Here is an 18,966-nt window from a genome sequence, read left to right as displayed (position 1 = left end):
AGGGCTGGCCCCACCGCTCTGCTCCCTAGCTGGAGCACTAAGGGCTGGCTCACTGCCCCCCCCAGTGCAAACTCTGACTGGGGTCTGCGGCCAGGGAAGGGGTAAACTTGCCTTCCCACAAGGATGGAGCTGCCCCTCTGCCCCGCTAAACTTACTGCTGGCTGTGACTGTGGACTACAAATCCCAGAGACACCTGGAAGCAGGAAGAGGAAGTGATAAACAACCCTGCAGAGTCCTACTACTGTGACTGTGGACTGCAAATCCCAGAGACCTTTGGGACAGCAGGAAGAAGTGAACATACAGCTGAGCTATGTTTAATGCTCACTTCAGAGAAAGAACTATTTTTGCTCAAGCGTTTATGAATTCAGTGCTATTACCTTTTCCCCCACCCACCGCCTCCACAGCCTGGCAAGCACCCCCTCCCGCCCCCTCAGGCAGACCCTTCAGCCAGCTCTGCGCTGGGGCCTTGCCACATCCCCTCCACTTGAGCAGGGAAGGGAGGGGCAAGGGAAGCATTGGAGGGCTTCTCTCTTCCCTTCCCTTTGGCAGTGGCTGGCAGGCATGCTCTAGTGCTCCTCAGCTTCTGGCTTGAGCCACTGCAGGTATGTTGCTGCATTTCCTCAATCACAAGTAAATACGTGCTCATTTGCTTATTGATTCAATCTCTGTAGCTTAGACTAACCTGCAAAGATTGAATTAATTCAGCCTTGTGCTTTGACTGTCTGTTTTTAGCCCTCCATACATGCTACTTCCCAACCTAAAAGTTCTGCCACAGTCCTGAAATACTGTACCTGGGTTAATTAGCTCTCTCTCCATCCCCTTCCAAAAGGGAAAACAGGTGGCAGGCAGACTTCTTCCATTAGCAGCTACTCCACTTGCTCAAAGAACTGAGCCATGGATCTAAACATCCTGGTTCCGCTGAAAAAACTGGATCCGAATTAGGTCTGAAATGGTTTCACACAATACTGTGCTTTTTGTTATGTAAACTTAAACAAAAGCACAACCCACATGCTAAAATTGTACATGCAATGTTAAGAGAACTTTGATAAGAGTGTAAAGTCAACAGTCAAAAAAACAGTTAGGAAACACTAAATTTAAGGTTGCCTGTGTTACTTTATTTCATCCTCCGCACACTTATAACAGCCTTAATGATGTGATCACAAATGATGATCAAAACAAAAAGCCTAGATGAAAAGTGTAACCATGTTTCAAACCAGATCCAGCAGATGACCTATTGACAACAAAAGGAGTATTGATCTAAAAAAAGGAATGTGTACAAAACTCCAACTAACAAAAAATACCCAGTACCCAAACTGGGAGATTAAGTTATGACTACTTACTAGCAGGATGAGACAACTATGTTTTCTTACAGATGTTTCAACTGAACTGAAAGGGGTAGCCCACTGTTTTGATAAATTAATTGCATACTCTAGTCTGAATATTAAAAACATGTTGGCAATTGCTTTTTTGTTTGTTTGTTTGCTTGGGTTTTTTTGGCCACCCCTTGCTACAATACTGACCATACTGTAGCATATCCTGTTTGAAGTACAGACAAGTGTTACCAACACACTGAAGTCCAATACTGTATTATTTTTAACTCTTTCTATTTTACCTAGATGCTACTCATCTCTTCTCAATACACAAACTGCACTAGTTTTTGCTGACACCACTCCTTAGGTAAAGTTGCCAAAAAAACTGGCCAAATGGTTTTTACTAGAGGTACACTAATATACTGGTTCATATCAAATTGGCACCAACAAAAGGAAAATTGACATTATCGTCAATTGGATTTTTTGGCCGGTGTAGCCAATAATGTCACTGATAAAAGCTGCATACATGTGCACAGCTGCAGCATGCATGGGGCCAGGAACACAGACTGGCAGCTTGGAGAGCAATGTCCGGGTGGTAAGTCTGTGGTGGGGAAGGAGATTGGGGGAAGAGAAGAGGAGTGGTGGGGGCAGATTGAGGCCCCCCACGGTGAGGGTGGAAGTGGGGCTGGAGAAGGGGTAGGTGCTGCCCAGCTGAGGCAGGGCAGGGTGGGATGCGGGATGGAGTCATGAGCAGAACGTCTGGGAACGCAGGGAGACGGGGCTCCCCACCTCTGTGCGCATGCCTGGGGAAGGCATGGGGGGCATATACCCCTGGCATGGGGCAAGGGGAAGGTGCACGAGGTTGTGCCAGCCTCTTCCCAGCAGTGGGGCTGGGCCACAGCTGTGCTTGGGACAGGCAGGCGGTGCTTGGAGGGGGGCTATGGGGTGGTTATGGTGAATTTTTGGGTGGCTACAGCCCACCCTGTAGCCCCCTCTTCCTGCCCCACCCTTGCCCCAGGTCCCCTGCTGGGAAAGAGGATGGCGCAGCCTCTGGCCTCAAGCCCACAGCAGGCAACTCACCCTCGCAGAAATACAGGGGACACATGCCCCCTATGCCTCTCCCAGGGGTACACGCAGCAGCAGAGAGCTGTCCCCTTCCCTGTCCCCCAGATGAGCCGCCCATCGCTGCATCCTATACTTTGTCCCAGCTGGGTACCACCTGCCCCTGCACCAGTCCCACTCCCTCCCTCACCATAGGGGCCTCAATCTGCACCCCCACACCCCTTCCTTCCCCCACAGACTTACCAGCCCAATGCTGCTCTCCAAGCTGCTGAACTGCATATCAGCTATCAGATTGGTATTGGCCAATATGGCTGGTTAATAATCGGCCATCAGTATCAGCTAAAAAAAAAATCTTTATTGGTATTCCCCTAGTTTTTACCAGGTAATTTCCTATCACTGAAGATTCTCATTAGATTTTAAAGCATTCTCTTTAGGACTAGGACAGTGCCTCCACTATACTTACACCACATTCAGAAAACTTCCAATGGCCAAAATATCAGATATAAATGCTGCAACACTGCAGCAATGATCTGATGCCACACGCCCCTGCAGTACTTTTACCTCCTCCTGTTGTGATAGCAACTGCATTTTTTTTAAAATCGTAAAAAGGTTTCAGGCCATCCTCTCACATTTCTAGCAGGATTGTACACCTCCAACATTCCTGACTAGACACAGTTCACCCGACTTGGCCCAAGCTGCTCTGTAGAATCTTGCCACTCCAACAAGCTGCAAGGAGGGAGGGCTTCCCCTTTTCCATATCTGTACCATCAGGACCATGAACAAAGCAACAGCATGACAACACCCATAAATCTATGTAAGGGGGGGTGGAAAAAAAACAATCAACCAACCACAAAAACAACACTTTCCTACTGATTTCAAAAAGTTTTGACTTTTCATTTCAAAAACACTTTTCTGTGGTCAGGTGATTTATTTGAAATATACCACCTTCTCTCTCTCACTTGTTTCTACTTGCGGTCCAGCATCCAACACAATTATGTTGATGAATTATTTTTAAAAAAATACATCAGAAAAAACTTGTGCTCTTAAAAGCCATGGCCAACATGTCCCAGCAAATATCTGCACTTGGAACTTGCTTGCTGGATACCAAGATGGCATTCATAAGTGTACTTTAACTCTAGAAAGAAGGGGAAGAAAAAAATGTTGCTAGATAAATCAATTCATTATACAAATCCCATGGTTTGCCTCCATATTAAGGATTTTAAAATAATTTTGGCCAAAGATTTGTGGAAAGTAGTACCTTGAGTTTTTGTTTTCTTAAAGGATAATTCTAAAAACGCAATCAGATTAGAGGCCAATACCTCCTTACATTGGGGGCTGAGCAGGGGGAACAGGGGATTGTTCAGACAGCAACAAGCCTGAGCCCGTGCTTACCTACTTAGTTTACTTGTTTATCTCCTCACACCTCAAGACACCCTTCAAAAGACCTGGCAGCACCCAGGGTGCCCCAGCACCCTGACTGAAAATCACTACTCTAATGCAACTGAACTGTCAGCTTTGATGCTAGCTAAATCTCTACTAATCTCAGGGATCAGAAGTCTCAATCAATCCTGAAAAGAGGCTATTTCCTTAGGTCCCCAGTAGCACATTGTTATGAGCTGCGGTTCAGGAGACTGGCAGATGAACCTTATTTACTATCATTTAGATCAAGCTTTATTAAGTAACTTATTTCAAAGTCCTTGCTTTAAACTTTAAAAGAAGATGGATTTTGTCTTATATTAATTTAACCTCCCTGATATTAGGTAGAATATACCAAGTCATCTTTCAATGGCTGCAATCTGAAATTATGACTTAACAGACAATAATAAAAACCTTGGAAAGCAAGATAAATTTCTGTGTCCCATTGCCTTTCCTCTCCTGACTTTACCCCTCACAACAAAACTTAACTTGGTAGGATGGGACCTATAGGAAGAGAGTCAGTCTCAGCAGTTCCTAGTAGACAAGTATCCATATCACAAAAAACGGTCACCTTTATCAGTTCCTCTGATACTGATCTCAGAGGCTGAGAGGGTACAAACGACATGCTACTTCTCCCACTTTCAGCATCATTCTTCCTAAGCAGGGTTAGGGCTTGTTAGGAGATCACTGCCTGAACTGCCACTATCAATACTGTATCTGTTCTACGGATGAACAGATAATTTTGGTCTCCAGAGCTGCCAACACACACAAACACCTTTTGTGAGGGGGGGGGAGGGGGAACTGAAAATGTCAATACTCCTTACAGTATGTTACAGCCATAGGTGGTAAAGAAGGAAAATAGGGCAGATTCTCAGTATAGCGCATGTTATTCCCAGAACTGTCCAAAATAAAACCCAAATAACTCATTTCACTGTAAAAAATGCACTAAAAAGTCACTCCTTTTAAACAACTGCATTCTTCTCTCACATTGAAAGGCATTCAGATAAGGCGGGAGATCAGATGATCTTACCCAGAAACAAGCATTGTGTACAGTATTTTGGAAAAAAACAAGGGGAAAAATATTACTCAAGTCAGCTGGCTCAGCAAGGATTAAGAAATGCCCTGATAAACAGTTAATGATATGAAGGCAAAGCCTTTGGCTCCAACTCAGAAAAGTAATTACTTCCATCTGGGCACACAAAACCTGCAAAATGGCTACAGTTTCCAATGGCACAAGCAAATGTTTAACAGCCTGTGTGTCCTCCTATTGTAGCTGTATGAAAGGAAAAAAAAAAAAAGTATACACAAAAGATTTAGGCAGATGCATATAAAAAAAAGGACATATACAAAGGTATGAACAACAAACACGTCTAAGAAGGGGATAACTAAGATGCCAAGCTGTAAAAGTAAATACCACAAACCAAACTGGAAAGGTGTTTATGCTGTCGTAATAAATCCCAATGCCATGGGGGATCTTTTATAATGCGTTTTAAAAATGTCTACATGCTTATATCCATATACCCTAATAATCAACTACAACAGGACATCAAGATACTAAGGGTCCCTGGAGGATGCAAGAAGTGGCCTCCCCAAAGATTAGCTGCCAGAACCCCGAAGGGAGGAGGAACAGAAGAATCTGCCTCCCCTCCAGACAGGAGTTCAAAAGTGGAAAATCTGCTGCATTTGCAGCCTGCGTGTAGAAGAAAGAAGCAAGAGCCTAAGTGTGTTCAAGCTGGATTTGAGAGAGATTCACTTTCACTGAAAGGATCTAGTTCTGCTATGCTTTTCTTACAGGCTGGTTGCTTTATATGGGTGGGGTGGTGTTTCTATCGTTGTGGACTCTATTTTAATTGATGGCAAGATGCCTGCAGTTTGGGATTGGCATTTTTATATTGTTTATGTTGAAATAAGCAAACACATTCCATTTTCTTATACGGTGAAGGCCATATGCTCTAAATGCCAAAAAGCATAGCATCTTGCTATCAAAACCGGGTTTTAGCTCTTGCACACAAGCGAAGGATTCTCCTGATCTGTCTAAATTCACAAAACAAAAAAATCCCTCCCCTAGGGATATGCAGGCTCCAAAGCAGCAAGTTACAATCTGAGAAAAACTAAAACATTTTGCCACTGAGCAGGACTTTATGTTCTATTTAGTCTAAGATGTACGTCTGGGTATAGGCCTCAGCCTTGCTCATCAAAAAGATGAAGAATGGGAATATGCAAAATTGGCGAGTTGTGTTCCCAAAAGAAAACAAGCCTTAATTAAAAGCAATTTGAACAAAGTTCCTGATAGGTTTGGTTCAACCCTGGCTAGAGGATCATGGCAACCAAAGGAAGTGGGGAAGGAAGCAGAGTGGGAAAAACTTAGCCTTGAACATGAAATCGCAAGATTCCTAGAACCCATGCACCACTTTAGGAATTGTTGGACATTGTAAGTTTGTTCAAAGGGAAAGAAGGTACACAAGATATGAAGGGAGGAGAGACACAAGCATCCAAAAGCACCTAAAACATATGCCCTCAACAACTCCTCCAAAATGAAGCACTCAAAAATAAATAGAAGCACTGAGACACCCGAAAGCTACGTCCTTAAGCCCTGTAATTCAGGGGGGAGAAAAGACAGAGAGGGACACAGTCAGCAAGCCTTCTCTACAGTTTGATAGAAGGCAAAATAGGCCACAAGCTTTCCTCACACTAGTCTACAAAATTTGTCTGCCATATTTTTGCAGCGGATGTATAATCACCCCTGGCCAAATTTATAACCATGATGACAAATCCTTAACTACAGCAGTGCTAGTAGGCACAACCACTAGACCTCTTTTTCCATATGAAGTCAAACAAGCAGGATAGATTAACTGTCAGCACCAAGTTAAACTGTTCTCATAACCCAAAGAATATTTAAAATATTTTAACATTACACTTGCATGAAATTTATGAGTTCTCTTCATGCTAGGCACTGTTTCAGCACGCTCCCTGAACACACGCAAACAAAAAACATGTGACAAACTATTGTCTTTCCACTGATTAAAGTATTTCTTCCTGGCACAGAAAAGTACTTAGTTAACTGCTGTGGTCTAGGCCAAGAAGTATTCCACCCACTACCAAACACAAAGTTCAAAACACAACTGTTGTAAAAACCTGCAACTTCTGACATTTGAGAGAGAGAGAGAGAGAGAATGTCTTAGCAACCTTTTTTTAACCCCAGCTAGTCAAAATCCAACAACTTTGTCTGCATCACACCAGTGTCTGATCAAAACAACCATGTGATTGACTTATATTTCCCAATTCCAAAATAAATCAAGATCAGCAAGAATTCTACAGCCATGGCAGCACGCACATGACTAATGAAAGGAAACCCTAAAACTGACCTTTCCAATGTTTCCAACTATCCTTCTTTCTTGTCTGTCCATACTTTGTTGTCCATCAATACAATCTCTTTCCGTAACAAAATGATACCATGACAGATGAAGCAAAGCTGTTCAGTTTCTGGTCTTACAATCCTCTAAAAAACAAGAGAACCCCAAAAGCCAAACTGTGCTAATGCACAAGTTGAATGGGGCAGTATATCACCTTCTATAAAATGGCATTATAGAAAAGGCTAGATAGACCATTTAACACTGTTTGAGGTGGTAAACTATCATTGTTCAGCTTTCAAATAGAAAGTTCCAAAGGCCAGTGTTTGTTGTTGCAGTCTTGAAGTAAATGCCCAGGCAAGGTCCAATTTTTTTTTTTTTTTTTTACACTTCCCTAAATTGCCCATATTTTAATCAACAAACTGCCCAGACGTTCCCTTGTATTCTGGATTTTGAGAAGCAAAGATCAGAATTAGATGAGAGGTGATGCAAGGGGGGATCAGTCTTTCTTAGTAGCCTGCAAAAAGAGATCAGCAGCATGGGCACAAATAATTAATAACTATTAAATAACCAAGATAAGTAACTCCTGAGAAAATATCTAGTGTGAATTGAATAAGACCAGGCCTACCTGTTTCTTCTTCATGGTTGTCTTAGCAATATTCTGTTCTGTTTTTGTTCCTTCCATGCCTCTGAGCACATCAATGAAATCTTTCTTTGAAACAGAAGACATCAGCTTAGCACGTTTTCTACTGGAATTCCCTGCCTCTTTTACTTTCTCATCAACATTATTTTGGTGCTTCCGGACAGCATTAAATAACTGTACAATACCCCTGGGATAAGAAAGAAAGCAGACATTATATTTTGCATCAAGCTGTCATTACAGAAGGGACTTCTCCTTCAAACCAATACTGAGCTGATGCAGATGCTAAGAGACCCTGAGCTCGCGAAAACAGCTATTTATAATCATAACAATTAAATAGAAAATAACCATATACACACACCAGGCATTCTTCTGTTCCTCCACCCCTGATTGTAGGAACCAGACAAAGATCTATCAATACAAACCCAATTCAAACAACTTAAGTGTGTTTAGTCATACTGAAATCACTGGGGGACTCAAGTACAACACCGACTTCTAGCAGGGTCCTTGGCAGCCAAAACATGCTACCAAGAGGTATGTGATACTTAACAATTGACATCAACATAGGAAAATGCTCCATTCCCGAATACTGTAATATCACTTCTTATTCCCTTGCTATTCCCTAATTCACTTGCTAATATCACTAGCAAATTACTCATTTGAAGTCTTCATCAAGACATTAAGATATAAAGAGACCACACTGGCGGTATGTTTTGCCAAAAGCATGTGGTACCACATTAAAGTGATATAAAACAGTAACCTGATCACAAGAACAATGAATTTGGTGAGCTCCCTGTAGAGAAACTGGTAGACATGATTGATCTGCATATTTTTAAGAACAGAATCAACAGAACAGTAAGCTCAAGCACAGCGCTCATGCTAGACAAAGACTTAGCACATTACAGTATATTCTTGTCTAAATTCTTATGTTTCAATACAACTTCTGAAACCTTTCCTTGAACTTGATACTACAAAACACAGACCTGTGTATAAATCACTTGGCTCACACTAGTCACTTCTTAAGAGTTCAATTTAATTGGAAACAGGGGGAGGTGTCACAGAAACACTTTCTTACCTTGTGGCAATTCTCTGAAGATCTCTCTCTTTGTCTCTGTCTTTGGCAACATCTGGCTTGATTCTGCACATCATTTCCCACTCCCGCTTTTTATCAAGCTGTGATACAAATATCGTTATGTGAAAAAACACTGCATATTTTTAAAATGTAGCATACTGTGGTAGTACATTCTGGAAGAAAACAAAGATGATAAATCATACAGATTCAGTATAACTGAAGGCAAAGGGAATTTCTAAATATTGCATATGCTGGTCCAGGCTGATGGGTCCTAAGGTCAGTTTGTGGCACCTTGATCTGGTCCTTCAACAACCACTTGTCCTGTTGGGAGATAACAATCCCTTGAAGAGTCTTCTGGGAGAGTACATGGGATCTGGGAAAAGGATAGATGGAATCTGAGAAGAGGATATGTTGACTGGGGAAAAACCAACACATGGTTTGAGACTCAGGTTGAGCATTAAACAGTTGCACAGCTAATTAAAATCAGACACTCGGGTTCCACCTGGATCAATCAAACAATTAAATTCATGACTGGGGCAGGTATGAGTTCAGGACATCTATCAGACCCTGTTAATTAGCTGGTTAAATGCCTCAAACAAAACAATCACTTCCATATATTAATAGGGAAGGAATATCTATTAACAGGGACAACAAATTAACCAGCAGTAGCAACCATGATAATTAATCAACGACAAGAACAAGCATCAATTAGCAACAGCAGCAGTAACAGGAGCAATGAAAAGGAGCTATTGGCTGCCCAAGGCCCCCCAGCCCCCACTCTCTGTTTCTCATACTGTTTCAAGGGGGTAAGGTACGCTGCCTTCTGGCTCCCCCCTCTAGAGACAGAGACCCTCATTCTTACTCTGACACTTCACAAACTCACACACCTGCAGCTGGCCCCCAGCTCTCACGTGCAGATGCTCTTATCAACTTCAAACAAATACTCTTTCTCATCACTTGGCTTCTCGTCTTGACTGGGGGCGGGGAGGGAGGTCATGTGCTCTGGACTCTCCCAAGATGACAACCAAATTACAATGCAAAGCTAAACACCCACAACAATGACCTAGTGACAACCCAACCAAGGATAGCAGGACGCTCTGATCAATAGCAGCAGCTGCAAACTACCACTGAAGACCCTGGGCTCTGGTGACCATGACAACAAACACCCTAATTCATAATTCATGGGCGAATACACTAAGCTCTGGTCAGCAGGACCTTTTAAAAGGACAGTTACTCCACTCGTGTTGACCAGTCACAACTCAGACATGTCCATCAATTCAACAGACATGTCTGCCACTCTTGGCTTCTCAATCCCACATGCTTGGTAATGGATCCTAAGCCCTTTACCGAAGAGGTGAACAGTCCGCAACTGCATATGCTTTATTTTACACAAGCTTCATAAATAACCACACTAAACAGGAGGGAACAGTATGCAACTGGTGTATCAGAAGTCCACCCTAACAGATGGATGGAATCCAGGAAGAGGATAGATGGAATCAGCTCAGTTGACCCGTTCTAGCACACAGATCCCGAAATGGGAGAAAAAGGAGAGGGTTATTTAAAAAACCACCCTCCTGTCCACACTCCAAGCCCTAGATCGTATTTCTGATCCAGCTTATCTACACCATAGGAGTTCAAAAATCACAAGGTTTAATTTCCATACGTAGGTCCCACACTATGTCTTACAGATGGAAGTTAAAACTCATGATTTTTGAAGGTGTGTCATATTTGAGCCTAACCTTACTTTGTGTTCTCTACTGAATGGATCATACAGTGAGCGCACTATGGTTTGTGATCAACTGATACGGCAAGATGTAAGGTACACAAGGAAGAACGTTAACCAAACAGAGAGACTATTAAGTGTTCACTGGAAAAAAGCTTTAATATGACAACATTTTGATTTTCTTTTGAAGCTTGATGTTTTAAAACCCAGCCTAATCATATTTTCTGCCATTATCATCAGCCACAGTAAATACTGTTTTTATTTCCAATGTGACAGTGGAAAGCTGTATTTCTCCCCACCCCCTGCTTCAGGAATAAGTTAGCAGCAACGTTTTTTTGCTTAAACAATTTAACAGTGTTCTAGTCAGAGCTATCATACATTAAGCCCACACTGTACAAAAACTCTCATGAAATTACAGTCCTTATCTTTATCATTTCAGGCAGACTACTACAAATTCATAAGTTTATGATCATGCTCTGGCCTTTGATCAAAAGAATTACCCTAGTCTACCTTCCATCAGCATGGAATTAATAAAAGGCAGACTGTATTCGAGTTTATCTAGGGGTGAACAAATCATCCTACAGCCTCACTGCCCACTACTAATTTGTGGTACCCCACATATTTATTGAATAAAGCCATGGCAAAACAGTAACTGACTGGATTTCTTACTGCAGCTTTCTGTATTCAACAGGGGGCTACAACCTAATCACAGCCCATCCCAAACTAACTAGAGAACTGGGAGAGTTCACCCTATTAAAACAGCACTGCTAGGCCAAGGCATTCAAAGTGCCTGCATTCTGTGCTTTTAATATCAAGGAAAAATTCAAATTTTAATTTCTGTTACAATCCTGCATAAAAGCTATGCCGTTACATCATCTACATGGCTTTGCCTCAGTCAGGAGGGAACTTTCAAAAGTGGACATGACTTGGGTATTTGTTTTTTCTTTTAAAAACAAGACAGAACTTCACCAGGAAGAATCAGGTGATGGGGGGAGGATGACACTGAATGGGGGTCATCAATTTCCACCTCAAGGTCAATGCTGGTGTAAGATGCATCAGAGTTTCTCTTGTTTTTTGCATCTAGTATGACAGTAAGGCATGGGCTACTTGCCTTGATTCTCATTTTTAATCCCTTAAAAAGGCCCCTCTGTTGCATTTTAAGGACAGTCATAAGAAAACTTAAAGGTGAGGATAAAACCACAAATAGAACACTACCCACTATGATGTGCCAACCCTTAGGACTTGCAGTATGCCCTGAGTATCAGCATATTTAAGCTGTATCAGGTAAGTGACGAAACACATAACAAAGCTGGAAACGCGCTCAGAGTTCTCTGCCAGTAGCTCCCCTTCCCCAACACCAAAAGGGACTTCTACCATCTGCCTGCAGTGAGCAATAGTGTGGCAGTAATATACGGATAGTGTCCCTCTCCTTCTCACCTTCATTTTTTTCCCCAGCTTTTCTTGTTTTTCCTTCTCTCTCTCCTTGTCCAACTCTTTATTTTTAACCAAAATGGTGGGTTTACTTTCAGGGACCTTTCTGTTGAGCACTTTAGCCATGGCTTCTGCCCAACCTGTACTTGTACCAGCCTTGGATTTGGCTGAATTTTCATCCACAGTGCAGAGGGCTTCATCCTCATCGTCACCTTCTAATGCTTCCTCTTCTGAAGAGAAGCTGTCTTCTGGGAGCCCTGAACTCCATTCAGAACCTGGAGAAGGATAAAGGAGGTAAGACTCCTGCTTTCAATAATATCCTACCACTAAGTGATTTTGTAGCAGGCTTAAATGCAAGTATTCAGAAATGGTCCTGAACACCTGCACCATTTCTTACTACAACTACTCCCCCAAGAAAACATCCAATAGGGTATATACTGCTCTGATTAATTTATTAGACAGTACATTGCATAAGCATTACCTTGTATGAGTAATAATTTAAGGGGCTTGAAGGGGGTGGGGTCGCAGGGGGTGAAAGAGGGGAAGAAAACCTCAGCAATTTATTATGGATTTAGTGAACATGATGATGATTAGAAGCAGTTAATTTCAAGAGGGGGAAAAAACAAATCCCTCCCCCAACTTTTCAGGCAAAACATTAAAACTGCAACACTGACACCTAGTGTTCAAATCTGTAGAGCCAGACATACTATGCTAGTGTGGCATTTCCTACATGTGCACAAGCCAATAAGCTTTGTGTATAGGTTCATTAGAGGAAAAGATGCAAGGCCTTTAGAATTATAGCTTCCTACTCAGACAGGCAGGATGTGAAGAGCTGTATTCTGTAACTCTGGGATTCAAGTGACTTGCTCAAACTCTGCTAGAACATTAACGAGATGCTCAGGTCTCCCAAGATGCATATGAAAAAGCCCTATTTTTTTCAAAATCTGTTCTTACTTTCTTTAAACAGCAGCACTGCATGAGAGAGAGAGCGTGCTCAACCATAAATATACAGAAACAGACAGACATCATATTGGCCAACATCCCTAATGATAACCTGCCTGTTATAGGTTTCACATCCCCTCAGAAGTCTTAAGTTACTGGCTGTCTTGCAAGTAAAGTAGCTGCAGGGCTTGAATTAATTTCTGTCTGCCAAAATCTCATTGTGACCTTACATGAACAACCTGATATACCTTCTCACAGTGGGTGGTACCTCATGTCATCCTATTGACTTAACTGAAACACTTTGAAAACTAAAGTGCATCTTAATGATACCTAAGGGTCTCTCTCTCAGTTTGCCATTTGTATAACTGAGATAAAACTACTCATCTGTACAGGTGTGTTTTTCCAAAGATTATCCATAGAGTTTAAGGCTAGGAGAAAACATTCAGTCATATGATAGGATCTTCCATATATCCAGGCCCTTAATATTTCATCCAGTTACTTTTGCACCAAAACCCATAACTGGAGTTTAACTAAAGCACTTATTCTAGAAAAGGCATTTAGTCTTAATGTGAAGATATCATCAAAAGAGAATATGTTACGTTTCTTGATAGTTTATTTAAATAGTTGCTCACCTTCTTTGTTAAAAATCTGGGCCTTGCTTTCCATTGGAATTTGCCTAACTTCAGCTTCCAGCTCTAGGTTCTTGCTTTGGCTGTATTCAAATAATGTTTGGTTGCATGGGCCCAGCTTATCAAGCAAGTCAAACTGCTCTGCCTGACTGCCCTGCTCCTTCTTCATTAGCCATTTCACATTCTACCTGCCTTTAGGCCTACCTACCCTAGAACTTGTAACAAATACAAGATTTTAAAAATCCATGTAAACAAAATCATTGCAAACCTCATTTAGAAAATGAAAATCAGCCTTTAAATCAGTGCAAAAGGTCACATAGATGTTCTTAAAAACAAAAAGCACCTGCAATGGGTTCTGCACTAGTTTAAATGACATCTAAAAAACCTGATATATAAAACCCATAGAACGCTCCTACCATTTACAAAATGTAGAAATGAGGCAAAAGTTCTAATTTGCACTTCCACAGGACCTCTAATTTAAGAATTCCTTTCTAAGTAATAGTAAAACTAGGCTTCAAGCACTGCCTGTGGTATTACAAACAGGCCAGGTAGAACACAGATATAAACTGATAAGCTACAAGTCACAAAGTAAACCAGTAGCAGTGTCAGGAGTGGAAATTAGGAAGCCTAACTACTCAAATATGCTATATGTGTTTTGGTTTATTGCAGTGAAACAGGGATTAAACAAGCCTTAGTTTAAGCAATGTAATTCATATAATTATGGATGAGTCTCAGTTTTTGTTAAAGAAATTCTAGACTTCATGATTCTGAAGAAAGTCTTGAAAACAGCAAAATCATGTAGTTAAGTAAGGGAATGAGCCTGAGGGAGAGGATCAGAAACCAAAGGACAAATAAAATGAACCCCACCCAAAAAAGTCTTGTGATTTTGTATATTTTGTATATATACATTCCTCTCTCCCTCTTTTTTAAAGGTTAGTTATAGAAGCATTCAGTCAAAGCAGAAACAAGCTGATGAAGCCAGGGAAAACCTTTAAATAACTAGGGGTGCACCGATAGAGATTTTGGGGGCCAATACTGATAGTCAATATTTAAGGAGGCATATCAGCTAACACCGATCCGATATCCAATATAGCTGCCATCGGCTGGTACGTCTGGTGTGGTGGAAGAGGAGGGGGACGGAAGGGGTTTGGGGAGGCTGATCAACACCCCCTGTGGTGAGGGAGGGGCAGGCACTGCCCAGCGGGGGCAGAGGGGGGACATGAGATTGAGGCATGTCTCATGGGGTGGCTCCTGCCACTGCCTGCACTTGGGGGGGGGGGCTGTGCCCCCAGATCAGCACGGCGCTCTTGTCACCAGAGGCTGGGCTCACTTGTTGCTGGGGGCTGGGCTCAGAGCAGGCTCCAGCAATGTTGGGAGGAGGCTACAGTCACCCCAGATTTCAACGCAGCTCCACTCCCAGCCCTGCACCACCACCCAGCACACCCCCAGCTGAACACCCATCCGCCCAAGCACTGGGAAAAGCCATGGCTGCGGCAGGTGGTGACACGGGGCTGGGAGTGGAGCTGCAGCAAAATTTGAGTTGGCTGTAGTCTCCTCCCACCACCACAGCCCGCTCCGAGCCCAGCTCCTGACGAGAAGAGCCCTGTACAGCACCGGCTCCACCCCACAGCTGCAGCACACCCCATGCTGCACAGATCCAGTGGCACATGCCCCCTAGGGTGCAAGCAGCTGTGGGAGCCATGCCTCCATCCTGCATCCCACCCCCACCCCAGCTGGGCAATGCCTGCCCCTGCCCCCTCCCTCACTGCAGGGGGGGAAGGGGGGGCAATTGATCTGGACCCTTCCCTCTCCCCTCCCCTTCTGACTTACCAGCTGGAGGCAGCTCTTCACACTGGGGGCTGTGCTCCTGGCTGCCTGAGTGCTGTGCTGTGGCTGCACATAGCATGGGCATTTATTGGCTAAATTATCTGCCCCATCAGGCTGATATCCAATATAGACAATATTCTTTATACCGGTACCGATCTAATATCAGACTGATGTATCAGTGCATCACTATAAATAACAGTCCACCCTTGCATGTTCCTATGAGCGTTTTAAATGACAGCAACGTGGGATGTCAACTCTAAACACTACACAATCTGCTGAAAACCAAAGATTACTGTCAGGAAACAAAAATCATTGCAAGAAGCATACAAGCATCCCTAACCTAGTGCATGTCCCACCCACCACAACAGCCTCATGACCTAAGGACATTTCCCTTTGCTCCCAATCCTAAAATAAAAGGCTTTCCCAAAACAAAAAAACTAAACCCATGGAAAGACTCGAAATTTCAAATGATGTTTCTTTTTCAGGTAATTGGATATCTCCATTTCTGACAGAAATAGCTAGGGAGAGATGCTAATCTTTATCAAACACAATCTGCAGGCTGATCTAGACTTTCAGCTGCTACAGGGAAAGGAACAAGGTTTCAACAAGTCACAACTATTACTTTGAATATCCTGAAGCATCTCTTGAGAGTTGGGGATAAAATACTGGCACCTCATGCTAAATTAAAATAGAGTCTCTAATCTTGATGCTTCAACTTCTGTTGTGGGTATATGGGACTCCTTCCTGAACTTGGGACTCCTTCCTCTATTTCAATACTAAAGTCCCAGGCTTGCAAGCAGATATCCACACATTCAACTTTTATTCACATAAGTACATTGGGCTCGCTGAGCTAACAGGGGAAACACATTCTTAAAGTTAAATACATCACTCCTTCCAAGATTAGAACCTGTGAAATAATATCTTCTTTCAGTTGTTTCTTAATAAAGTACCCTTTTCTCAGGCTGACCAGATCAACCTGGCCTCTAATACTGGCTATCTTGCTGTTCACAAGATACAATAATTTGTCCTACATTTGTCTTTCTGGGAAAGCAGGCACATAAGACAATTTTGATTGGAAGAAAAAAATGCAGTCTAGGAAAAAAGTTAAGGCAGGAGTGGTTAATTTGGAAGGTGTGTGCCACAAGTGGCATAGACAGCATCTGTGTGCAGTACATGGCAGATGAGCAGGGAACAGAAAGCAGAGCGGTAGATCAGGCAGTAGATTGGAGTGGCACTGGAGCCAATTACACCTGCCAAAAAGGTTGGCCTGAACTGCTCGAAGGAGAAATGCACAAGAGTTATTATTATTTGTAAAGTTCCAGCAACATCAAGCTTAAATCAATGAATAATTACATGTTACTAGATAAAACACAATACCTTATTTACTCAACTATAAGATAACCCTGAATGTAAGACAAGCCCCCAATAATCAGATTCTACACATGCAAACTTTGTAAATTCATTATAATTTTCCACATGTGGAATCTAACTGTTGGAAGATCATCTTAAACTCATCCCCTCCCCCACTAGTGCAGGTGGTGGGGCAAGAGGTGATGAGGAGAGGCAGTAATGGGGCTGATGGTAGAGAACAGATAGTAAGGGAGGCATGGGGGGGGCAATAATGGGGCAGGCAGCTTCCCTGTCCGCCCCTCCTCCACATCTCTGTGCCCCTGGCAGCAGCAGGGACAGAGCCTGTCAGTGCACAGCAAAGGTAAGGAGGAGAGAGGGGGAGATGGGGCTGTGTGGAAGGAGTGACAGGGTGTGCCAAGGCAGTGGGGTTGCCGCTGCTGCAGCAGCTGCTGCCTGCCCCATCCCACTGCCTTGTACTTGATTGTAAGGTGTGACGCTTTCCCCCACCATGGTAATTAAATGAGAGGAACCCATCTTGTAATCCAGTAAATGTGGTAATAAAACCACTATTCTGTTTTGGTTTTTTTTCTTTGTACTTTTTCACGGCCTTGGGGGCTTTTTGTAATTGGAGACATTTGATAGGTTGGCATTAACAACAATACTAAAACTACTACCCTATTTTATTTCCACACAGAAATATCAGTAGAAAAAAAGCCACGTCAGAAAACAGATACAGCTTAAAGACTTTGAGACAAAAGCCTCAACAGAAAGGTACACAAGCTGGAGAAGCAACAGAGACCATCAAAATAGCTCTAAGAAAATTACATGTGGAGAAGGAGAAAAGAGCTGTCAAAGAAACAAACCCCCAAGGTTTTTAGCAGGAGTAGACATCCACAGGAGGGCAGAAGCTCCACAGCATTATCTCCACCCTATCCAGCCTGAATTCAAACCAAGGAAATAAAGCCCCCTCGATGCCCCCACTTCTCCCACTCACTCGCCTCACTCTGCAAACCAGAACAACCAGAGACCATCGCAGCCACACTCTCAACAGTGGGAACAAACCCCAGGCCTGCGTGCGTACGCATGCACATACACATGCGCGCACATATGTGCCCACACACGTACATGTGCATGGATTTACGTGCAAGCATTTGTGTGCACGTGGTTATGCACGTTTCTGTGCACGTGTGAACGAATGTATGCATGCAGGCCTGCATGGGTGTGGACACGTGCACATGTACGTGTCCGCGGGGGGGGGGGGGGGGGGGGAGGAATAGTAGTGAATTTGACCCTACGGGCAAACGGGTAACCCTGTATCCGCTCCCCTCCACGCGCCCTACGGCTCCCGCCTCACAGCCTGGCCCCAGGAGTAGAGAGTAGAAGAAGGGGCACTGGGGGGAAGGGGAGAGGATAAAGAGCAGTACATCTTCTCGTTACCCCCCAACCCCCGCGATCTTAGGAGGAACACGAGACACCTCCCCAGCTGGCTCGGGCGCCCCCGCCCTTTACCGCTCTCCTCTGCCTCCTCGGCCGCGGCTCCGCTCCCACGTGGGTCCACCATGGCGGCCGCCATCTTGCCCGGCCCGCGTCCCGCCGAAGCTGTCCCGGGCTGCCCGGCAGCCCAGCGTGCACGAGTTCCGCCTCCCGGCGTTCCGGCTGCGCCGCCTCCCGGGGCAAAGGGCTGCAAGGACGGGAGGGAAACAGCTGGGACAGGGCGGGACAGCCCGCTCTGCGCTCCCGGAAGAAACCGCCAGCAGGAAGAAAAGCTGGGGGGCTTCCCCTGTGGCAAAATCTGCATTCGTTTCCCGGGAGACTGCAAAGGAAGTGGCATCGCCCGTTCCCCGCGCCGAGGCGGCGGACGGGAGCGCCCCCTGGGGGCTGGCGGGCCGACTCTGGGTGCTGTGTGTCACGGTGTGCAAGTGGACACCGTGTATCAGTAGACGGCAATTTTTTAAAATCAGAAAAGTAAGACTGCTCGTACATGTGGTGTACAGCTGGGTGGAAAATTATAATGAATTTACAAAATTTGCATGTGTAGAACCTGATTGTTGGGGGCTTGTCTTACATCCCGCCAGGATTGCCCTGCAGTCTGCCGGAATCAGAGAGACCTCTCCAGGAGGCTGCTGAGAGTTGGGGGGGGGGGGGGGGGACAAAAAAGGGGGATTTATAAAAAAAAAAAAAAAAGGGTGAATTTGTTTTTTTCATTTTTCAGGT

At 43.8% G+C, this 18,966-nt stretch overlaps 1 protein-coding gene across 1 annotated transcript in view; it reads right to left on the bottom strand.

The window, feature by feature from the left end:
• Positions 1 to 18,361, bottom strand: part of RRP15 (ribosomal RNA processing 15 homolog) — a 38,112-nt gene extending 19,751 nt beyond the window's left edge. Inside the window, exons 1-4 of the mRNA XM_019516465.1 lie at positions 18,262 to 18,361; positions 12,011 to 12,279; positions 8,854 to 8,951; positions 7,767 to 7,968 (exon numbers count right to left, since the gene is read on the bottom strand). Of these exons, the coding sequence (XP_019372010.1) occupies positions 7,767 to 7,968; positions 8,854 to 8,951; positions 12,011 to 12,279; positions 18,262 to 18,325 (633 nt within the window). The 5' untranslated portion in view covers positions 18,326 to 18,361. The remainder of the gene's footprint in view (positions 1 to 7,766; positions 7,969 to 8,853; positions 8,952 to 12,010; positions 12,280 to 18,261) is intronic.
• Positions 18,362 to 18,966: the final 605 nt, after the last annotated feature.

This window comes from Gavialis gangeticus, unplaced genomic scaffold (assembly GCF_001723915.1).
Source record: "Gavialis gangeticus isolate Ggan-Ray unplaced genomic scaffold, GavGan_comp1, whole genome shotgun sequence".
In the NCBI taxonomy this organism is placed as follows: domain Eukaryota; kingdom Metazoa; phylum Chordata; order Crocodylia; family Gavialidae; genus Gavialis; species Gavialis gangeticus.
The sequence above is the reverse complement of the archived record's forward strand: the minus strand, read 5'-3'. Positions and strand labels throughout refer to the sequence as shown.